This window comes from Chiloscyllium plagiosum, unplaced genomic scaffold (genome assembly GCF_037043375.1).
Source record: "Chiloscyllium plagiosum isolate Xiang-an unplaced genomic scaffold, Cpla_swu_hap1 HiC_scaffold_4, whole genome shotgun sequence".
Classification (NCBI taxonomy): Eukaryota; Metazoa; Chordata; class Chondrichthyes; order Orectolobiformes; family Hemiscylliidae; genus Chiloscyllium; species Chiloscyllium plagiosum.
The window spans coordinates 33,432,280-33,451,995 of record NW_028270142.1 but is presented as its reverse complement, the minus strand read 5'-3'; the positions used below and the strand labels follow the sequence as shown (position 1 = coordinate 33,451,995).

Here is a 19,716-nt window from a genome sequence, read left to right as displayed (position 1 = left end):
AAGCAAATCAGAGAGGACTTATATACTTAATGGTAAGGTCCTGAGGGGTATTGCTGAACAAAGCGACCTTGGAGTGCAGGTTCATCGTTCCTTGAAAGTAGAGTCACAGGTAGATAGGATAGTGAAGAAGGTGATTGGTCTGCTTTCCTTTATTGGTCAGTGCACTGAATATAGGAGTTGGGAGGTCTTGGTGCGGCTGTACAGGACATTGATTAGGCCACGTTTGGAATATAGCGTGCAGTTCTGGTCTCCTTCCTATCGGAAGGATGTCGTGAAACTTGAAAGGGTTCAGAAAAGATTTCCAAGTATGTTGCCAGGGTTGGAGGATTTGAGCTATAGGGAGAGGCTGAACAGGCTGGGGCGTCGGAGGCTGAGGGGTGACCTTGTAGAGGTTTATAAAATCATGAGGAGCGTGGATAGGATAAATAGACAAAATCTTTTCCCTGGGGTGGGTGAGTCCAGAACTAGAGGGCATAGATTTAGGGTGAGAGGGGAAAGATATAAAAGGGATCTAAGGAGCAACATTTCCACACACAGGGTGATGCGTGTATGGAATGAGCTGCCAGAGGAAGCGGTGGAGCATTTAAAAGGCATCTAGATGGGTATATGAATAGGAAGGGTTTAGAGGGATATAGCTCAAGTGCTGACAAATGGGACTAGATTAGGTTAGGACATCTGGTTGGCATGAATGAGTTGGACCGAAGGGTCTGTTTCCATGCTGTACACCTCTATGACTGTATGCTGTCAGGAGATGATTGGCTTTGGTGGAGCCTAAACTGATGGTTGTTACCCAAGTTGTTATTGAACAAGTGCTGCTTGATCGAACTGTTCAGAACCCCTCTCTCATTTTGGTGATTTTAAAGAATAGACTGGCTAGGTTGGATTTGCACTGTTTTTGTGGACAAGGCATACCAGGCAGTTTTCCACTTTGCAGGTTAGATGTTATTATATTTGGAACCATAAATAGAGTCCGAGGTAGATGGAGGGTAAACTCGAACAAGGAATGTGTGCTATTAGGTCCAGTCAGTTTTATGCTGTGTTCCTAGTTCCTCCTTCCCGGTCACCTATCTCCCTTTCTCAAATGGGTAACATCCTCCCAACTACATACATAACAGATACGAGTGTTGTACTGGAACAACATAGCTAGGGGCATGACTAATTCTGAAGTATAACTTTTAATACCCACTGTAATTCAAAGTCAAGGGCCTTTTGTGGCATCCTATACAGATTAAAATAATCAGTTAATTTAGTCAAACCAAGGATTAATTCTGTTGTTGTCTTGATCTGTCCAATTCAGCTACTTAACTGTTAAACACACTAAATCATCAGTAAAACAAGTGCACAGGTGATTGAAAACTTTTCCTTTTTCTCCAGCTCAAGAAAATTCGATCACTCCTGATTGCTGGAGCTACAGAATACGATTGTTTTTTTCAACACTTAAGATTATTGGAAGGAGCTTTTAAATTGTCTGCTCGAGATCTCCGCTCACAAGTAGTCAGGGAAGCTTGCATTACTGTGGCGTAAGTATTGTTGGAAGTTCACTTTAACCTGTTGTATATATTTTAAAGAATCTTTGAATTGTTACAATAAGAAAATGCTGTGAAATTCTGTTATCTACTGGATACAAAATTATTTCAGAAACATCCTCACCGGTCTAATCTGTTGAGCTTTCTTTACCATGCCTGCATTACAAATGCAAACATTTATTTGAAGAAACCCAAATTACCTTTGTGACAATTAAGAACTGTAAAACAGCAGTTTTTGGAGTTTGAGTAGTCTCTCAAAATATGGCAAGGCCAGTGGCTGTAATTCTACCAACTCACCCCAGCAAATCAGTATTTCTTTTTACAAGTGTAAGTATCTTTTCACAATGTGATGTGTTAATGAGTATCAGTTAGTCTTTCTGGTCCAAATGTTAACTGTCATATGTGAGGAAACTTATTCCATTAGGTTTTGATTTTTTAGGAGGTAATTTCAAAGTAGCTGCATAGAAAAACATACTGTTGCTTCTTACACTCTCAATTCAGTCTTCCTTAAACTTTATTTCTCTTTCATTATCTGATTTAACCTTAAATCCTCCTTTACTTCACCTTCCTTTTCTATCCATCCTATTTAAACCATAGGACTAAAATCTCGTTATTGAAGTATTGGTTGTTTTGTTCAAAAGAGCCCTAAATATTTGGCAACCTTGTCGGCATTTGTTTTGTGTGGAAGGATGTGATGACAAGTCAACCTTTTTTTAAATTGAAGTCAGATTTCACCATCTACTGTGATCGGATTCAAACCCATGTCTCCAGGACATTAGCCTGGGGTTCTGGGTACCTAGTCCAGTGACCACAATGCAACCAGACTATAGGCGGATGCTACAGCAAATTCTGGCTCACTGCAGTGATGTGATTTTGAAATAGTTTAATACTTGTCGAATTTGTTTGTATTTAACCAGTTGAAAAATGAAATGTTTCCAGCATAAGAGAGAAGAGGTTTGATTTATGTAAAATAGGTTTATCACAGGGAAGGACTCATTCATTTAGTACGTAAATGCCTTTGACATTTAATATGTAAACACCTTTGAATAGAGTGCTTGCGTTTTGATCGACTAACTTTAAAATTAAGCATATTTAGTAGAACCCTTGCTTGGGAAATCCAGTTGTCTAAATCAGTGACGGATATAAAGTTGCCTAAATAGCTCTTTTTAAAAAGATGAGTAATTTGATTTTCAAAATACATACAAAGGAACATGTTAATTTATAGAATTTATTAATTGTAATTTAATTATATAAATCACTACCAGTTATTTGAGTATTTAACTTTTTTTAATTTTAAAATTTCATCTGCCTGTATTTGCCATTAAGAAATGTTGTGACTGAAATGTTAATTTCACAAGAAGGGAATTATTTTTAGGATAAAGAAAATTCAGTTGTGCAGGTCAGTCAGAAATTGAGTTACTTTTGTTTATTCAAGCTGTTCAAACTCAATCGTTAGGGCATCATGGTGGCTCAGTGGTTAGCACTGCTGCTTCACAGCGCCAGGGACCCGGGTTTGATTCCATCCTGGGGTGACTGTCAATGTGGAGTTTGCACATACTCCTGTGTCTGCGTGGGTCTGCTCTGGGTCCTCCGGTTTCCTCCCACAGTCCAAAGACATGCAAGTTAGGTGAATTGACCATGCTAAATTGCCCATAGTGTCAGGGATGTGTAGGCTAGGTGCATCATTCAGGAGAAATGTGGAGTAATAGGGTGGAGAAATGGGTCTGGGTGGGTTACTCTTTGAGTGGGATACTTGTTGGGTTGAATGGCCTGTTTCCACATTGTAGGGATTCTATGATTCTATGATTATTCCTTTCTTGCAGATATATTTAACAGGAAATAATGTTGCCTTTGAATTAATCAAAATGCATTTGTTGGAATTCTGTTACACAGCCATCTGTCAACACATTTAGGCAACAAATTTGATCATAGTGCTGAAGCCATTGTGCCTACGTTGTTTAACCTCGTCCCAAACTGTGCAAAAGTTATGGCAACATCTGGAGTAGCAGCAATTAGGTGCATCATCCGTGTGAGTACATTGTGTTATGCGTCTTTTCTTCAAACTTGCCTTAGCGATTCTTCAGTCGTTTTTCATTCTTATTCGTTCATTGTGCATGGTGAGGAGGAATTACTGAGGTCCTTTTGCACTATTTATGAACAATATTGACTTAAATGATTCCTGTTTCATATGTTAGCTTCACCTATCCTCAGGAATGTCTGAGATTCATTACTGACGGATTTCACCAGCAGGACAATACGATATTTTTAAGTTGTCCTTCACTGCCAGATTTTCTTTGAAGCATGTACTATTATGAAAACATAGTTAGTTGGTCATACAGAATTTGATTAATGTTAAGTGTGTACTAATCAGAACATTTGCAGGACATCACCAGGAGACCAGAGAGCAGTATCTCAGAATAAAGGGGTGCCAATTTAAGACTGAGATGAGGAGAAATGTCTTCTCCCAGAGGGTTGAGAGTCTTTGGAACTCCTTCCCATAAAGAGCTGTGGGAGCAGGGACCTTGTGTATATTTAACCTGAGATAGATAGCTTCTTTATCAGTAGGGGAATCAAAGGTTACAGGGGAAAGGCAGGAAAGTAAAAGTTAATGCGAGGAATGTCTAATCAGCTATGGTCCTATTTAATGATGAAGCAGTCCTGTTCTTATTTCTTATAGGAACATCATTTTATAGTGTATGAGTAGAGAGTGCTGATTTGTTGAAAGTCAGCACTGATTGGTGGAGCTGTTGCTATGGAGAATGCACCAACCAGATGATAACTGACAGTTAACTGCCAAGTTTTGTTTAAATTTAAATCAGGCATGTTAACTCTGACCTGTGAAATGAACCAGAGAATAGCTGTAACCTTTATATGAAGTTGAAGCAAATGCAGAGTGTGTGCATGTTATTTCTGTCAACGAAGAAGAGTCCGATGTAATTAGCTTCCAGTACACACAGATGTGCGACACTGTCAGCCCAACTGATTGTCTTAAATTGGTTGTCAGCATAATTATTAAGCATTTGGGATTATTTAGCAAATGTTCTTCAATTGTAGAATCACACCTAATGTTGGATATTTTTTGTGTTTTTCAAGCACAAGTTGTTTGGTTATGGTCAGTGTCTTGCCTGTGGCGAACATCCGAAGGGGCATGCTGGTTGATACAGTCATTCAGTCTTTGGGATATATGACCTTCATATCTAGTGACACATCGCATTGCAGATTCATACACCACATGTGTCATTTGTATACTATACAGAATATCTTTTTGCCTTGATTATAGTATTCTGTTAGTGGTAAACATCACTTATATTGTTAATGTTTCACAGTGTGAAACAACTAACTTTACTATTGCGCAACTGTTTTGAGTGACCTTACCCTTATATAATCTGAGGTAGACTGGTTACTTTTCAGGACTAAAAGTGTATGAAAGTGTTACATAGAGATACATCTTAATAGAAACAACTAAACTTGATTGAAATAATATTAACTTATTATTTTCTTCATGCAGCACACTCACGTTCCAAGGTTGATTCCCTTAATAACTAGCAATTGTACTTCAAAGTCAGTGGCTGTGAGGCGGTAAGACAACACTGTATTGCTTTTCATCTTTTGTTTTTACTGAAGATTGTTTGTTTTTCTAGATTGTGTAGTTGGTTGAAGTCAAGACAAAATTGAGAATAGCAACTTTTATAATGCCCATTTTCAGTAAGTTTCAAATGTCAATATTTAAGGAGATGTGAATAAAGGGGCCGAGAAGAGCTGAAAGCCAAGTGGGTGAGGGGATTTAATTACATTAGTGTCGAAAATGAGTTGAATAGTAGAGTTAGCTGAGGGAAGTTCAGTTGGCTGCATATCATGGAAAGAGTGGACATCTCACCACCTACTGGCAGAAACCAATTGACTGTGCATTTGCACTCCATAAATATGCATTAACTAAATGGAGTTCGATCTTCAAGGTAAGTCAGCAGTGCATCAAAAGCTGGTGTCTCCAGTTTCCCAACAAATCAGATATGGTATGCCACTGGTGAGATTCTTCAATAGTTTCAAGATGAGGTATATCTTTGTATTACTCGAAGGTGAAGGGAAGGAAAGCAGATGGTCCAGTAGCAGTCAGGAAGATGAATTGAGAAGAAAATGATAGTACTGGTGAGATCTTGAAATGGTGCTGCAGATTTGCTAGCAGAAGGATGATATCAGTTGTTGGAACCTCAAAAGGGGTACTACTGCAACTCCCTGGCATTTGAGGGAAGGGATGGTAGGAGGTGTCTGAAGTGGGTCAGTCCTGTGTCTGGCATACAGGACAAGTCTCTTGTTGCAGAGGCCTTATCCTCTGTGTCCAAGAGAGACAACCATGTCACACATGGTGGGTCAACAGCAGGGAAAGGGATATCAAGCTTAAGTCATGGCATGTGCACCTGGAGATGGGGGCAGGTCAGCGGCTTTTGAGGAAAAGCTTAAGTATACTTTTCCAAGTAATGGATGCTGAAGAAAGGTTCAAAGAAGACTGCAGACAGACCAAAGGTGAGGGACAAGGGTTGAGGGTCAAGGGTCAATGGCTCATGGTCAAGGGTGATTATTGGAAGCTCCAGGATGTTTGTAGTAAGGACCAGGCTAATGGGAGGCTGAAAAGAGATGGGAGGAAGCTTGAGGATGACACAGGTTCGTGGACATAGATGGTTGCAGGGTTTCTGTATGTGTCCATTGAAATGGTGGCAAAGAAAGTGTGAGCTCCCAAAATATCAGGTTTCGTGAGTTAGCAGGGATTCAGAGTTTGGCCCATAGAATGTCATGCATTCTCACCAGGGGTAGCTACTGAAGGAAGACCATATAATGAAGACCATATAAATAGAGGTAGTTATATCTTTACATGCCTTCTCCACTCAATTTACTTTGTGAATTCCTTATGGGGCTCACCGTCCTAACCTATGCCACTGCAGATGGTGAAGGAGAGAGTTCGCCAGGAGACGGTCTTGGTCACACAACAAGAGGTCACAAGGCCAGCAGCTGACACCACCCAAGGGTAACTGAAGTCAGGAGGAATTCAATCACAGTCATTTCGGAGAACATTGGTCCATCAGTGCATGTACAGAAAGTGGCTCCTCTATCTTCATATGTCAATGGGTGTTAGTTATTGATACATGTGCTCTCTTTCAACAAAACCTGTAGCCCCATGGCTTTGGAAAGAGTCCCATGCCAGTTACCCTTACAGTTACTAGAGCCCTAAATTATTTAGCCAGCATCTCATTCCTGGGCTTCATCCCAAGAGGGCTCCACATGAGACTTCTTGAGCTGCAGCACATAGATGCAAGGATGAGGTGACTAATGACCTGTTCACAAAGGCCAACAAACTCATTTGACACAAACAAGTGCTGATAGCTAGGCTGCAAGAGCAATTCGGTGAGGAATCATCATGAGGAACCTGCCAATACATGGGGTAATTAACTGCATTCATATGGACATTAAAGTTCCCTGAAAACAGCCAACTGCATTTGTCAATCAGTTGGAGTTTCAGTCCCTTAATGATGAAGTAATCAGACATCCAGAATGCGATTATGCAGGTCTGTGTTCAAACTCCCAGCTTCCACAGCTGTGTGAGGTCCCTGCCCATGTGCAGTGCTGGATCCTAGGTGACAAGTAGCAGACGCAGGTTAGCTAAGATCTGACAGCGGTGCCAGGAAATATGCAGAATCTTGTGTGGATGGTAGAAAAGACCATCCAAGTCTTGCATTCTACTGATGTGAACACATGGCTTCGTCCTCGAAAAATTGGGTGACTGTCATGGAGAGCAAAGTTTATTGCATGACCCAAATGCATGAAACCTTGCCTGAAGCTCTATCCACTGGCTCAGTATCCCACTGGCTAAAGTGATGGTAATTCTAGAGGCACCATTAAAGACTGAGAGGGGGGAGGAGTAACAGCTTTTCTGGGATTGACTGAGACGGAAAGGGATTCTTCTCCAGGGACTCCCTGGGTCAGTGGGTGCTCTTCGTCGTATCTGCTGATGAATCCAGGACCTTCAACAGTTGAGGCCAAGGAGGCGCCCAATAGGTCAATGCTCTTAAGGCCATGACCACTAGAAGACATCTGCCACAGTCAGCACATGCAGTGGGACATTGTTGTCAGCAGTCTGCCTCCTCTTTCAGCTGAAGTCAGGTTTGTGCCAAGGCATGGTGTGCACAGTGATAAATTATTTTTTTATGGGCACACTTATGACATTGATGTTCAAATTGTAAATTTATGGACTTGCATGTGCAACGTGACTGAACATGCACTGTCTACTGGACTTCATGTAAGTGACATGACAAGGAGATTGTCCACTCATGGACCTAGAACCATAGAAATGATGCAGCACAGAAGGGGGCCACTCAGCCTATTTAGTCCATCCCCACCCAAATGCACACAAACGGCCTTTCTAATCCCATCTTCCTGCATTCGGCCCATAGCCATATGACTTACAGCACTTCAGGATCGGATTCAGGTACTTTTCAAAAGAGTTTAGGATCTTCCGTTATGACTATTTTGTCCAGTATCTCATAATGCTCCTCTTGGCTTGCTATATCCACATTGTCCCTTTCCTTTGTGAATACAGAGGTGAAAGATTCATTTAAAATTCTGCTCATACCTAACAATGACCTGTCAGTGTATTGCTTATAATAGCTTTAGTGAGTTATGTGTAAGCATGAAGTCTGTGTTTTCAGGGCAATCATCTCTTTTCAGCCCGTGAGATATAGGTCAACTTCCTTTGTACTTTAGATGATAGAGATATGGCCATTGATGCATTTTCAGATGGAGGCTGGCAGATGTGGGCACACGCATAATAGATAAGGTTTGCAACTGAGCTACTGATGGCTATTTAGACTCCTTATTCCTGAGCAAAACAAATGAAAGTGAGTCATCTCTTCCCTGCCCTTGGGATCTTGGGGAAATGCAGTGATATTTCTGTACTCTTCCTCACACTCCTCATTGTAACATCATTTGAGAAGCTTAGTGGCTATCATCCAGGTTGTCACATAGCATCCCCTCTTCCCCTTATGTGGAAACATTGTGCAATGAAATTGAGGATGTACCCTGTGGCATGTATTGGAATGTCCCACTGGATTGGTAGTGGAGCGCACTTTCACTGATTCTGAGGCCTGTTCTGTGATTGATTTGTGTGTGGTATTGTAATGCTTCCCTTCCTTTGGGGGAATGCATCATTAATTATCCTCATCACTTGGATTAGCTTGAAATTTTCTTCCAATCATTTTGGAACTGAGATCCCCAGAATTTATCTATGGCAAAACAAAATAAAATTGTAAACAAGAGAAGTGGTGCTATAAGTTTATTTTTTCAGTTTTTTGCATAGTTTTAATCGTTAAATGAAGTTTGAGTTAAAAATTTAGATTATAAAAGTGCTTTTTGTTGTTCACACTTCGCATTTAGTGAAAAGAGTGCTAGAGCTAATTTGCTGCTGCTTTAGATATTATAGTCACTGATATAGGAATCAATAAACCAGATTGGCTCAGAAGGATGGTGCAGTCCTCGCGTAGCCAGCTGATTTTACTGTTTGTGCAGATCATTACTGTCTTCACAATGGGAGAAAACCCTTTTGGGACACTGCAATTCCAATGAAAGCTGTTTGACTGAGAGATTTCATTGGACGATAGGGTTTTAGGACTGTCTCTTTCATTCTTGGTCAGTTCTGTCTGACAACAAACTTACACAATATTGATAATACAATAAATTATAGAAAGACATTGTCTAACATTGAACAGAACCCTTTTGATCCGATTAGAGTTATAGAGATGTACAGCATGGAAACAGACCCTTCGGTCCAACCCATCCATGCCGACCAGATATCCCAACCCAGTCTAGTCCCACCTGCCAGCATCCAGCCCATATCCCTCCAAACCCTTCCTATTCATATACCCATCCAAATGCCTCTTAAATGTTGCAATTGTACCAGCCTCCACCACATCCTCTGGCAGCTCATTCCATACACATACCACCCTCTGCGTGAAAAAGTTGCCCTTTAGGTCTCTTTTGTATCTTTCCCCTCTCACACTAAACCTATGCCCTCTAGTTCTGGACTCCCCGACTCCAGGGAAAAGACTTTGTCTATTTATTCTATCCATGCCCCTCATAATTTTCTAAACTTCTATAAGGTCACCCCCTCAGCCTCCGACGCTCCAGGGAAAACAGCCCCAGCCTGTTCAGCCTCTCCCTGTAGCTCAGATCCTCCAACCCTGGCAATATCCTTGTAAATCTTTTCTGAACCCTTTCAAGTTTCACAACATCTTTCCGATAGGAAGGAGACCAGAATTGCACGCAATATTCCAACAGTGGCCTAACCAATGTCCTGTACAGCTGCAACATGACCTCCCAACACCTGTACTCAATACTCTGACCAATAAAGGAAAGCATACCAAACGCCTTCTTCAATATCCTTCTACCTGCAACTCTACTTTCAAGGAGCTATGAACCTGCACTTCAAGGTCTCTTTATTCAGCAACACTCCCTAGGACCTTACCATTAGGTGTATAAGTTCTGCTAAGATTTGCTTTCCCAAAATGCAGCACCTCGCATTTATCTGAATTAAACTCCATCTCTCACCTCTCAGCCCATTGGCCCATCTGGTCCAGATCCTGTTGTAATCTGAGGTAACCTTCTTCGCTGTCCACTACACCTCCAATTTTGGTGTCATCTGCAAACTTACTAACTGTACCTCTTATGCTCGCATCCAAATCATTTATGTAAATGACAAAAAGTAGAGGGCCCAGTACCAATCCTTGTGGCACTCCACTAGTCACAGGCCTCCAGTCTGAAAAACAACCCTCCATCACCACCCTCTGTCTTCTGCCTTTGAGCCAGTTCTGTATCCAAATCGCTAGTTCTCCCTGTATTCCGTGAGATCTAACCTTACTAATCAGTCTCCTATGGGGAACCTTGTCGAACGCCTTACTGAAGTCCATATAGATCACATCTTCTGCTCTGCTCTCATCAATCTTCTTTGTTACTTCTTCAAAAAACTCAATCAAGTATGTGAGACATGATTTCCCATGCACAAAGCCATGTTGACTATCCCTAATCAGTCCTTGCCTTTCCAAATTCATGTACATCCTGTCCCTCAGGATTCCCTCCAACAACTTGCCCACCACTGAGGTCAGGCTCACCAGTCTATAGTTCCCTGGCTTGTCTTTACCACCCTTCTTAAACAGTGGCAACATGTTTGCCAACCTCCAATCTTCCGGCACCTCACCTGTGATTATCGATGAAACAAATATCTCAGCAAGAGGCCCAGCAATCACTTCTCTAGCTTCCCACAGAGTTCTCGGTTACACCTGATCAGGTCCTGGGGATTTATCCACTTTTAACCATTTCAAGGCACCCAGCACTTCCTCCTTTGTAATCTGGACATTTTGCAAGATGTCACCATCTATTTCCTTACGGTCTATATCTTCCATTCCTTTTCCACAGTAAATACTGATGCAAAATATTCATTTAGTATCTCTCACATTTTCTGTGGTTCCACACAAAGGCTACCTTGCTGATCTTTGAGGGGCCTTATTCTCTCCCTAGTTACCCTTTTGTCCTTAATATATTTGTAAAAACCCTTTGGATTCTCCTTAATTCTATTTGCCAAAGCTATCTCATGTCCCCTTTTTGCCCTCTTGATTTCCCTCTTAAGTATATTCCTACTTTCTTTATACTCTTCTAAGGATTCACTCGATCTATCCTGTCTATACCTAACATATGCTTCCTTCTTTTTCTTAACCAAACCCTCAATTTCTTTAGTCATCCAGTATTCCCTATACCTACCAGTCTTCCCTTTCACTCTAACAGGAATGTACTTTCTCTGGATTCTTGTTATCTCATTTCTGAAGGCTTCCCATTTTCTTGCCGTCCCTTTCCCTGAGAACATCTGCCTCCAATCAGCTTTCGCAAGTTCTTGCCTAATACCGTCAAAATTGGCCTTTCTCCAATTTAGAACTTCAACTTTTAGATCTGGTCTATCCTTTTTCATCACTATTTTGAAACAAATAGAATTATGGTCGCTGGCACCAAAGTGCTCCCCCACTGACACAGTCACCTGCCCTGCCTTATTTCCCAAGAGTAGGTCAAGTTTTGCACCTTCTCTAGCAGGTACATCCACCTACTGAATGAGAAAATTGTCTTGTACACACTTAAGAAAGTCATCTACATCTAAACCTTTAACACTATGGCAGTCCCATTCAATGTTTGGAAAGTTAAAATCCCCTATTATTCTTACAGATAGCTGAGATCTCCTTACAAGTTTGTTTCTCAATTTCCCTCTGATTATTGAGGGGTGTATAATACAATCCCAATAAGGTGATCATCCCTTTCTTATTTCTCAGTTCCACCCAAATAACTTCCCTGGATGTATTTCCAGGAATATCCTCCCTCAGTACAACTATAATGCTATCCCTTATCAAAAATGCCATTCCCCCTCCTCTCTTTCCTCCCTTTCTATCCTTCCTGTAGCATTTGTATCCTGGAACATTCAGCTGCCAGTCCTGCCCATCCCTGAGCCATGTTTCCATAATTGCTATAATATCCCAGTCCCATGTTCCTAACCATGCCCTGAGTTCATCTGCCTTCCCTGTTAGGCCCCTTGCATTGAAATAAATGCAGTTTAATTTATTAGTCCTACCTTGTCCCTGCCTACCCGGACTGTTTGACTCACTTCTGTTCTAAGCTGTACCCGTCTCAGATCGATCTCTTTCCTCAGTATCTCCCTTGGTCCCACACCCCCACCTTACTAGTTTAAATCCTCCCAAACAGTTCTAGCAAATTTCCCTGCCAGTATATTAGTCCCCTTCCAATTTAGATGCAATCCGTCCTTCTTGTACAGGTCACTTCTACCCCAAAAGAGATTCCAATGATCCAAAAATGTGAATCCTTCTCCCATACACCAGCTCCTCAGCCATGTATTCATCTGCTCTATCCTCCTATTCCTGCCCTCACTAGCTCGTAGCACTGGGAGTAATCCAGATATTACTACCCTTGAGGGCGTCCTTTTTAAATTTCTGCCTAATTCTCTGTAATCTCCCTTCAGAGTCTCAACTTTTTCCCTTCCAATGTTGTTGGTTCCAGTGTGGACAGTGACCTCCTGCTAGCCCCTCTTCCCCGTGAGAACATTCTGCACCCTCTCTGAAACATCTTTGATCCTGGCACCAGGGAAACAACACACCATTCTGCTTTTTCTCTGCTGGCCACAGAAACGTCTGTCTGTACCTCTGACTAGAAAATCCCCGAACACAATTGATCCCTTGGAAGCCGACGTACCCACTGTTGCATTAGAGCCAATCTCAATACCAGAAACTTGGCTGTTTGTGCTACGTTCCCCTGAGAATCCATCACCCCCTACATTTTCCAAAACAGCATACCTGTTTGAAATGGGTATATCCACAAAAGACTCTTGCCCTCGGTGCCGACCTCTCTCACCCTTCCTGCAATTAACCCATCTATGTGACTGTATCTGTGACTTTTCCCCCTTCCTGTAACTGCCATCCATCACATACTGTTGCTGTTGCAAATTCCTCATCGCTTCTTTCTGTCTCTCCAACTGATCCACTCAATCTGATAAGATTCGCATCCAACAGCATTTATGGCAGATATAATCTGCAGTAACTCTTAAACTCTCTTTAAACTCCCATATCTGACAAGAAGTAGATATCACTGCAAAGGCCATTTTTGCTTCTTCACAATCTACAGACCCAGAAAATAACACTGTCTTCTTCCTCTACAAACACTGCCCCAGATTAAATTAATAGCTATGGCTTAAATTTTAAGTTTAATCAAGACACTTATCTCCAAAAACATATAATCAAGAAAGAATCCACTATACTAACTACTGCAGCCTTTATCTTGGACAGACTTAAAACAACAATTAACTTATCTGATTCTGTGCTGTGAACTTCGCCCAACAGTTCCTCCAAGATTAGTTGTGAATTTCACTGTTTGTTAATTTTCCCAGATGCACTCCGATGTCCAGCGATACATGAATTCAAACAGCAAAGGCGGTAACTGTGCAGGTTTTCTCTCTCTCTCTCTCTCTCTCTGTCTCTCTCTCTCTCTTGCACTGTCCTCACCATGTGCTTCCTTTGTCTGCTCTTCTCCCTTTCAAATTGTTGTTGTTGGACTTTTTTTTTCCAAGGTTCCAAAACAATGCAACAGCATATAAAACAGTAATTGCTGCTCCTGGAATTTGAGGAAATCACCTCCAACACCTAAAATACCTCAAAAAAAGGAGCAGCTCTTCCAGCCAGAAAGTATTCCTGTCCTCCATCTTGGATTACCCAGAATAGCTGTTTTTGTATGTGTACTCTAGCCATAGCCCTAGTTGCTCTCTGTTTCTGTTTCCAGATATGAAATATGGTGTCCACATTTCAAAAGCCTATCCCTGTTCCCAGCTGGGAGTGACCTTGGACTAGTTATCGTAAAACCTACAATTCTGCAGAGAGCAGGACGTAAAGTATAACTGTGTCCAGGCACTTTTGGTTCTGTTCAATGTTAGCTGGTGGATTTTCTGTAGCTTATTGTTTTAGTTCCCTGTTTAAAATAGTGCTTAGTCCATGTTAGTTTTCCTTTGTTTGTTACAATAATGTTCTCAAAAAAATTAAAATCTTGTCTTGCGAGATTTAGAAAAGTCACTGAGAATTCATACATTTTGTATTTGTTATCAGCCTCTATGGAAATTGTATTTTGAAGGATGCAAAACCACAGTCAGGTATCATGTACACTGGAATTTGTCAGCATTTAAATAAACAAGATTTCACGTTTGGTTTTATTGTATTTGTTGAAACGTTAATATAGTTATGTCTATTGCTTAAATGTTTCTTGGAATAGAGTATCTGTCTGTGAATGACATGCAACAGTTAACAAAGATCAACTTAAAGGCCATGGCAGAAAACTAAAAATTATGTTGAAATGTGGCAACTGAAAAGATAGAAATTGTTGAGATATTAGACCTACGTATGAAACTGGAGCAACAGCAAAATAATCCAGATTGCACACAGTTCGAGTTAACTCGAATTCAGTTGCAAATAAAACAACTGAATTTGACAGCAGAAGAGCAGAAAAGAAAGAGAAATCAAATGAAAACCTGAATTTCCAAAGAGAGTAGAAGGAAAGTAGTGTGAAAATTTGAATTCTGATTTCAAATGGAAGGAAAAGCGAATTTCAGAGAGTAAATGAGCAGGAAAACATTGCTTTTTGAAAACTGTAAGCAAAACAAAATTTAAAGAGAAACCTCCATTCCAGAAAGAAGAGGAAGCAAGGAAATTTGATCTCAAAGAAAAACTGAGATTACACAAATAAGGAGTAGCAGAGAAATTTACATATATACAACACTGGTGGGATGTTCAAGAGGAGAAAATGTTCATTTCTGACCATAGAAGTGCCTCACAACTGCCAGGAGATATTTGACCAGGAATGAACAAAGTTACTTGTAATTTCAGTAATACAAGTATTTTCAGTAAATACAGAGTGTGAAAAGGATTCTACTTGAAGCCCAGAAAGTTTAATATTAAACTTGATTGTTGTGATGTATTCTTTCAATAAGGTTTCCTAATTAAAACAAATTGCTGTGAGCTTAGGCTGCAATGCATAGCAATGACATTAAAATACACTTTTTTTTGCCTAACACTATTTAGAACAATGTAATGGGTGACCTATTAGTCAAATATATTTGCTAACTTTGGTCTATACTGTTGCAGTAAGGCAAGAAAGGAAACAGATTATAGTTTGAAAGACCACATGAGTTTTTTGAATGAGAACAGAATGTTGGAAAAACTTGAGGAATAGGCATATTTCAAGTTTTCTTTTGCTACACTTGTGAGCAGAATCCCTGCAAGCAATTGACTATGTGTATACTTATCTAGCACGTAATTAAAATGGCCAGATGTTAACCTATATATGTTATCTGCATCTATTTCACTCAAATAATTTTTGTTGTCCTAAAATTCCAACCAAAAGTTTGAGGTCAGCTTACAAACTCTTGTTGGTTTCATTTGTACATGACTAACTTTTTCATATTTTTTTCAGACGCTGTTATGAATTTTTAGATTTGTTGCTGCAGGAGTGGCAAACACATTCCTTGGAAAGGTGAGTTCATATGTAAGAAATTCAAAAAGTGGCATTTGTATATCTATATAACGTGGCGGAGGAATAAGAAGTCAGGTGTGGAAGAAAGTAATAAATACTCTAATACTTTGGGTATCTTTTTTCCAAGACTATTTGTGTCTTCTATTTGGAAACACATCATGATTATTATGAGGTGTCATAGAGATAATAGGTGTGTTCAATATTGTAAGAAAAAAAATTGATTATGTTTGGACCTCTACACTCAGTAAAGCAGTGTCATGCTTTATGACATCTGTGAACTTTCCCATGGGATCTCGACTATGCCAGCAAAGCCAGTGTTTGTTGTGCATCCCTAATTGTTTTTGAGATGATAATGGTGATCCACTCTTGAATTCCTAAAGCCTGCAGCAAAGGGAGTGCGGTCATATAGAATTTGAACTCATTTTTGTGATTATTGAGGGGGAACGCAGGTTGATCTTGTTCTCATTTTGATGTTCACACCACTTGTAGGCCTAGTCTGACAGAAATGTACTTCAAAACTTGTATAGTTTGATCAGCTTTGGAAATACTTGACCATCTCTCGGTGATAGGTATTTGTCTTGTCAAGGTATCATTCTATGCCATACTGATGTGCTGATATTTGCAAACAGACTTAAACATGAGTTAAGGTTGTAACAATTTATATAATCTAACTGAATATTTTGTACATAAACATAATTTTATTTTCTATTTATATACTTTGTTGTTGCATCTAAGGTTCATCTCAAAAGTGAATTCTCAATTTAATGAGCATTCGGCAATCTATTACAATGCTTCAAAATCTCATTTTTCTAATGAACATGAACCCTGGTCCCTTGTTTTATTTTAATTTCCTGTGCAATATATAATAATCCCCTCCCCCACTCACCCATTGTATTCTATGTTGCTTTCTCCCCACCCCCACCCTCTTCTAGCTTATCTCTCCACGCTTCAGGCTTACTGCCTTTATTCCTGATGAAGGGCTTTTGCCCGAAACGTCGATTTCGCTGCTCCTTGGATGCTGCCTGAACTGCTGTGCTCTTCCAGCATCACTAATCCAGAATATAATAATTGATTGGCCAATGCATAAAACTTGGCTGAGGTTTTACCACAGTTTCTAAAGTTGGTTAAAATGCAAAGGATGAACGCATATCAAGTAAAGTTGAAAGATGGAAATTCAACATTATAAATATTTCTCCATTTAATTTCAGTAAAAATTTAGTTATACTAGTTTCAATGCTTATTACCAATTTAGTTACTACAGAAAGGTTTTAAAGGTTTTGGGTGGCACAGTGGTTAGCACTGCTGCCTCACAGCGCCAGAGACCCGGGTTCAATTCCTGCCTCAGGCGACTGACTGTGTGGAGTTTGCACATTCTCCCTGTGTCTGCGTGGGTTTCCTCCGGGTGCTCCGGTTTCCTCCCACAGTCCAAAGATGTGCAGGTCAGGTGAATTGGCCATGCTAAATTGCCCGCAGTGTTAGGTAAGGGGTAAATGTACGGGTGTGGGTGGATTGCGCTTCGGCGGGTCGGTGTGGACTTGTTGGGCCGAAGGGCCTGTTTCCACACTGTAATGTAATGTAATGTAATCTAATCTAATCTAAACATAGAACCTTATTGAAGAAATCAGCTAGGTTTTTTCAGCTCGGATTCCTGCATTCACAGCATTTGATCAGTGATTGTGAAAAAATAAACAGGTTGTGTGACTGCAGTTTGTATCAGAAAGCCGTTTGTCTTTAAAGATGAATTTTACCTGCAGAAATGTGATTTTTGTTTGTTAAATGATCTCTTGAGCTCCCCATATTATTTTCTGTTCAGTATATTATCTCAGTCATGGCAACTCTGACTGCATATCTTTGTTAGTGCTGTTGTATGATGAGGCACACACAGGTGATTTTTCAGGGTTCCACGGTGGTTGTTTTCTCCCCTCTTTCTTTGCTTGATTCCAACATTGACAGCATGGTGAATAATGTGATCAGTGATTGTGAAAAATAAACAATATTCATTTGGAACAATATTGTGATGGTAAACTTGTTAATTAGCCAATACAATCAGAATAGATGGGTTTTACCTTGTATTAACACTTAAGCATTGAAATGATCACAATTTGTTGGTTTCAGATACTAACAGATGCATCATTATTTCCTGTATTTTGCTTAGACATGTGACTGTTCTGGTGGAGACAATCAAGAAAGGCATTTCGGACGCTGATGCAGAAGCAAGACTGGAAGCTAGAAAGTATGGAACTAATGCGTAGCTTATTAAATTTTCAAAACAAGACAATAAGTTTGCTTCAGATTAAGATTCAGTCCTTTATTGATTAATCCTTTGTACCTATGTAATGCACAGAGAAGGTAACTATAAAGTAGAACTCTAACGATGATCAACAATGATGTTCAGTCATACAAACACTTGGTTTAACAAATATAAGTCTGTTTAATATACTGCAATTCAGCACATTGAACACACAGTTGTTCGGTTAAAAACCTCTTGCTATACTATTGCCCCGAGATTGCTTTTTACGTTATTATTAAGTTCTATTCGTGGTTTTTAAAAAATATATAATATTGTGGTTCTAATTCATACAAAACTGAAAACCTCAATTTTGTTTCCAGATCCTTGCTATGTGGGTTAATTCACTCAGGCAATAATTGGGGCACTACAATTAGCTTCAGTCATTGAGTTTAAGAGAAGAAAATTAAGCCAGGATTCTATTATGCAATGTCTCTTGCTTAAAAAGGTTAAGGTTTATTTCTTTGAGAACAATGGTTAGCTCAGCTGTGCTTTCTCATTATAAACAAACAGCTTGTCAAACGTCGCCTTAACTCATGCACTCGAATGGCAACTCGAGTGAAGTACAGTAGGGCTGTCAGAGCCTGTGTAACAATACTGAAAACCTACTGAAACCATAAAGCAGGAGAAAATGGATTAAGGGGATAAGTTCATTTTACTTCATGGTTTTCAGTGAATTCTAGTCTTTAATTGCCATTAAAGATATAAGTTTAACAAATTTTTTAGTTATTAACACATTAAGTAAATCAAAGTAATAATGTAAATCAGAATCTGGCTGTTCATTTTCAAAGAATTATTGGCTGGAGCAATAGGTAATAAGGTATTTGTATTTGATTATTTGTAGCTTTCATATTGGACTTTGATTTTTTTTTCACAGAAATTAGTTAGTTAGAGGCTATCTAACATTGCTTACAGATGAGCACCAGAAGTTCCTTCCAACTACTAAAACTTGTGATGTTTAATTTTTTTTGCATAGAACTTATTGGAGTCTTCGAAACCATTTTCCTGCAGAAGCTGATGCGTTGTACAATTCGTTGGAGCCTTCCTATCAAAAAAGTTTTCAGGCTCACCTGAAGAGTTCCACTAGTGCTGCATCTCTTCCTCATTCGGATCGGTCTTCTTCCAGCTCACAAGAGAGCCTTAAGTATGAAAGCATTATATTCAAATTATCTTCCAGATAATAAATAACTGCCTAGCCCAGAATCCTTTTATTATTCATAATGAATTACTTCCAGAAGATTTAATTGTCGATAGGTTACTGGTGAAGGTGACAGATTGAGTATGTTACTGGCCTGCCTCTGTGCTGTTGCTTGGAAACTGTGGTCAGTGGAACTCTGACACCTACAGGCTCAAATTGAATTTTATATTGAACCCCAATAGTGGCGAAATATGTGTTCAAAACAGAATTTAAACGAAAGTTCTGGACAAAAATCATTTGGAATTTTTTTCATTGACGGTTATAGCATCTTTTAATTATAGCATCTATAATTAGATTGAAAGAGTAGAAGGGTTATAGACGGCCAAAGTGAGTGCAGAGGAACTGAAACATCATTGTGGGAGAGGTTCTGTCTTTCTAGACTGACTACTGAGTTGGACAAAGAAAAATGCACATCTGGTGAGATAGATGTTCCTCAGTGCAATAACGGTGCTTGAAAAATACTGAAGTAAGCATGCAGAGTTGAAAGGCATCTGCTGTGAGGGCAGGAGGGGCATCATAGATAAAATGCCGAAGTCACAGGGCAGAGGATGGGGTAAATATCATTATTTAAGACTGACAAGTCCTGAATTTTCAAGAAT

The 19,716-nt window shown here is 39.8% G+C and overlaps 1 protein-coding gene across 48 annotated transcripts in view; it reads left to right on the top strand.

Moving 5' to 3' along the window:
• The window catches only part of clasp2 (cytoplasmic linker associated protein 2), a 328,546-nt gene that overhangs the window by 141,370 nt on the left and 167,460 nt on the right, over positions 1-19,716 (top strand). For all 48 annotated transcript variants that reach the window (XM_087986123.1, XM_087986122.1, XM_087986097.1 and 45 more), the window contains 6 exons: positions 1,375-1,520; positions 3,420-3,555; positions 5,035-5,105; positions 15,573-15,632; positions 17,788-17,865; positions 18,896-19,063. In XM_087986123.1, coding sequence (XP_087842249.1) covers positions 1,375-1,520; positions 3,420-3,555; positions 5,035-5,105; positions 15,573-15,632; positions 17,788-17,865; positions 18,896-19,063 — 659 coding nt within the window. The remainder of the gene's footprint in view (positions 1-1,374; positions 1,521-3,419; positions 3,556-5,034; positions 5,106-15,572; positions 15,633-17,787; positions 17,866-18,895; positions 19,064-19,716) is intronic.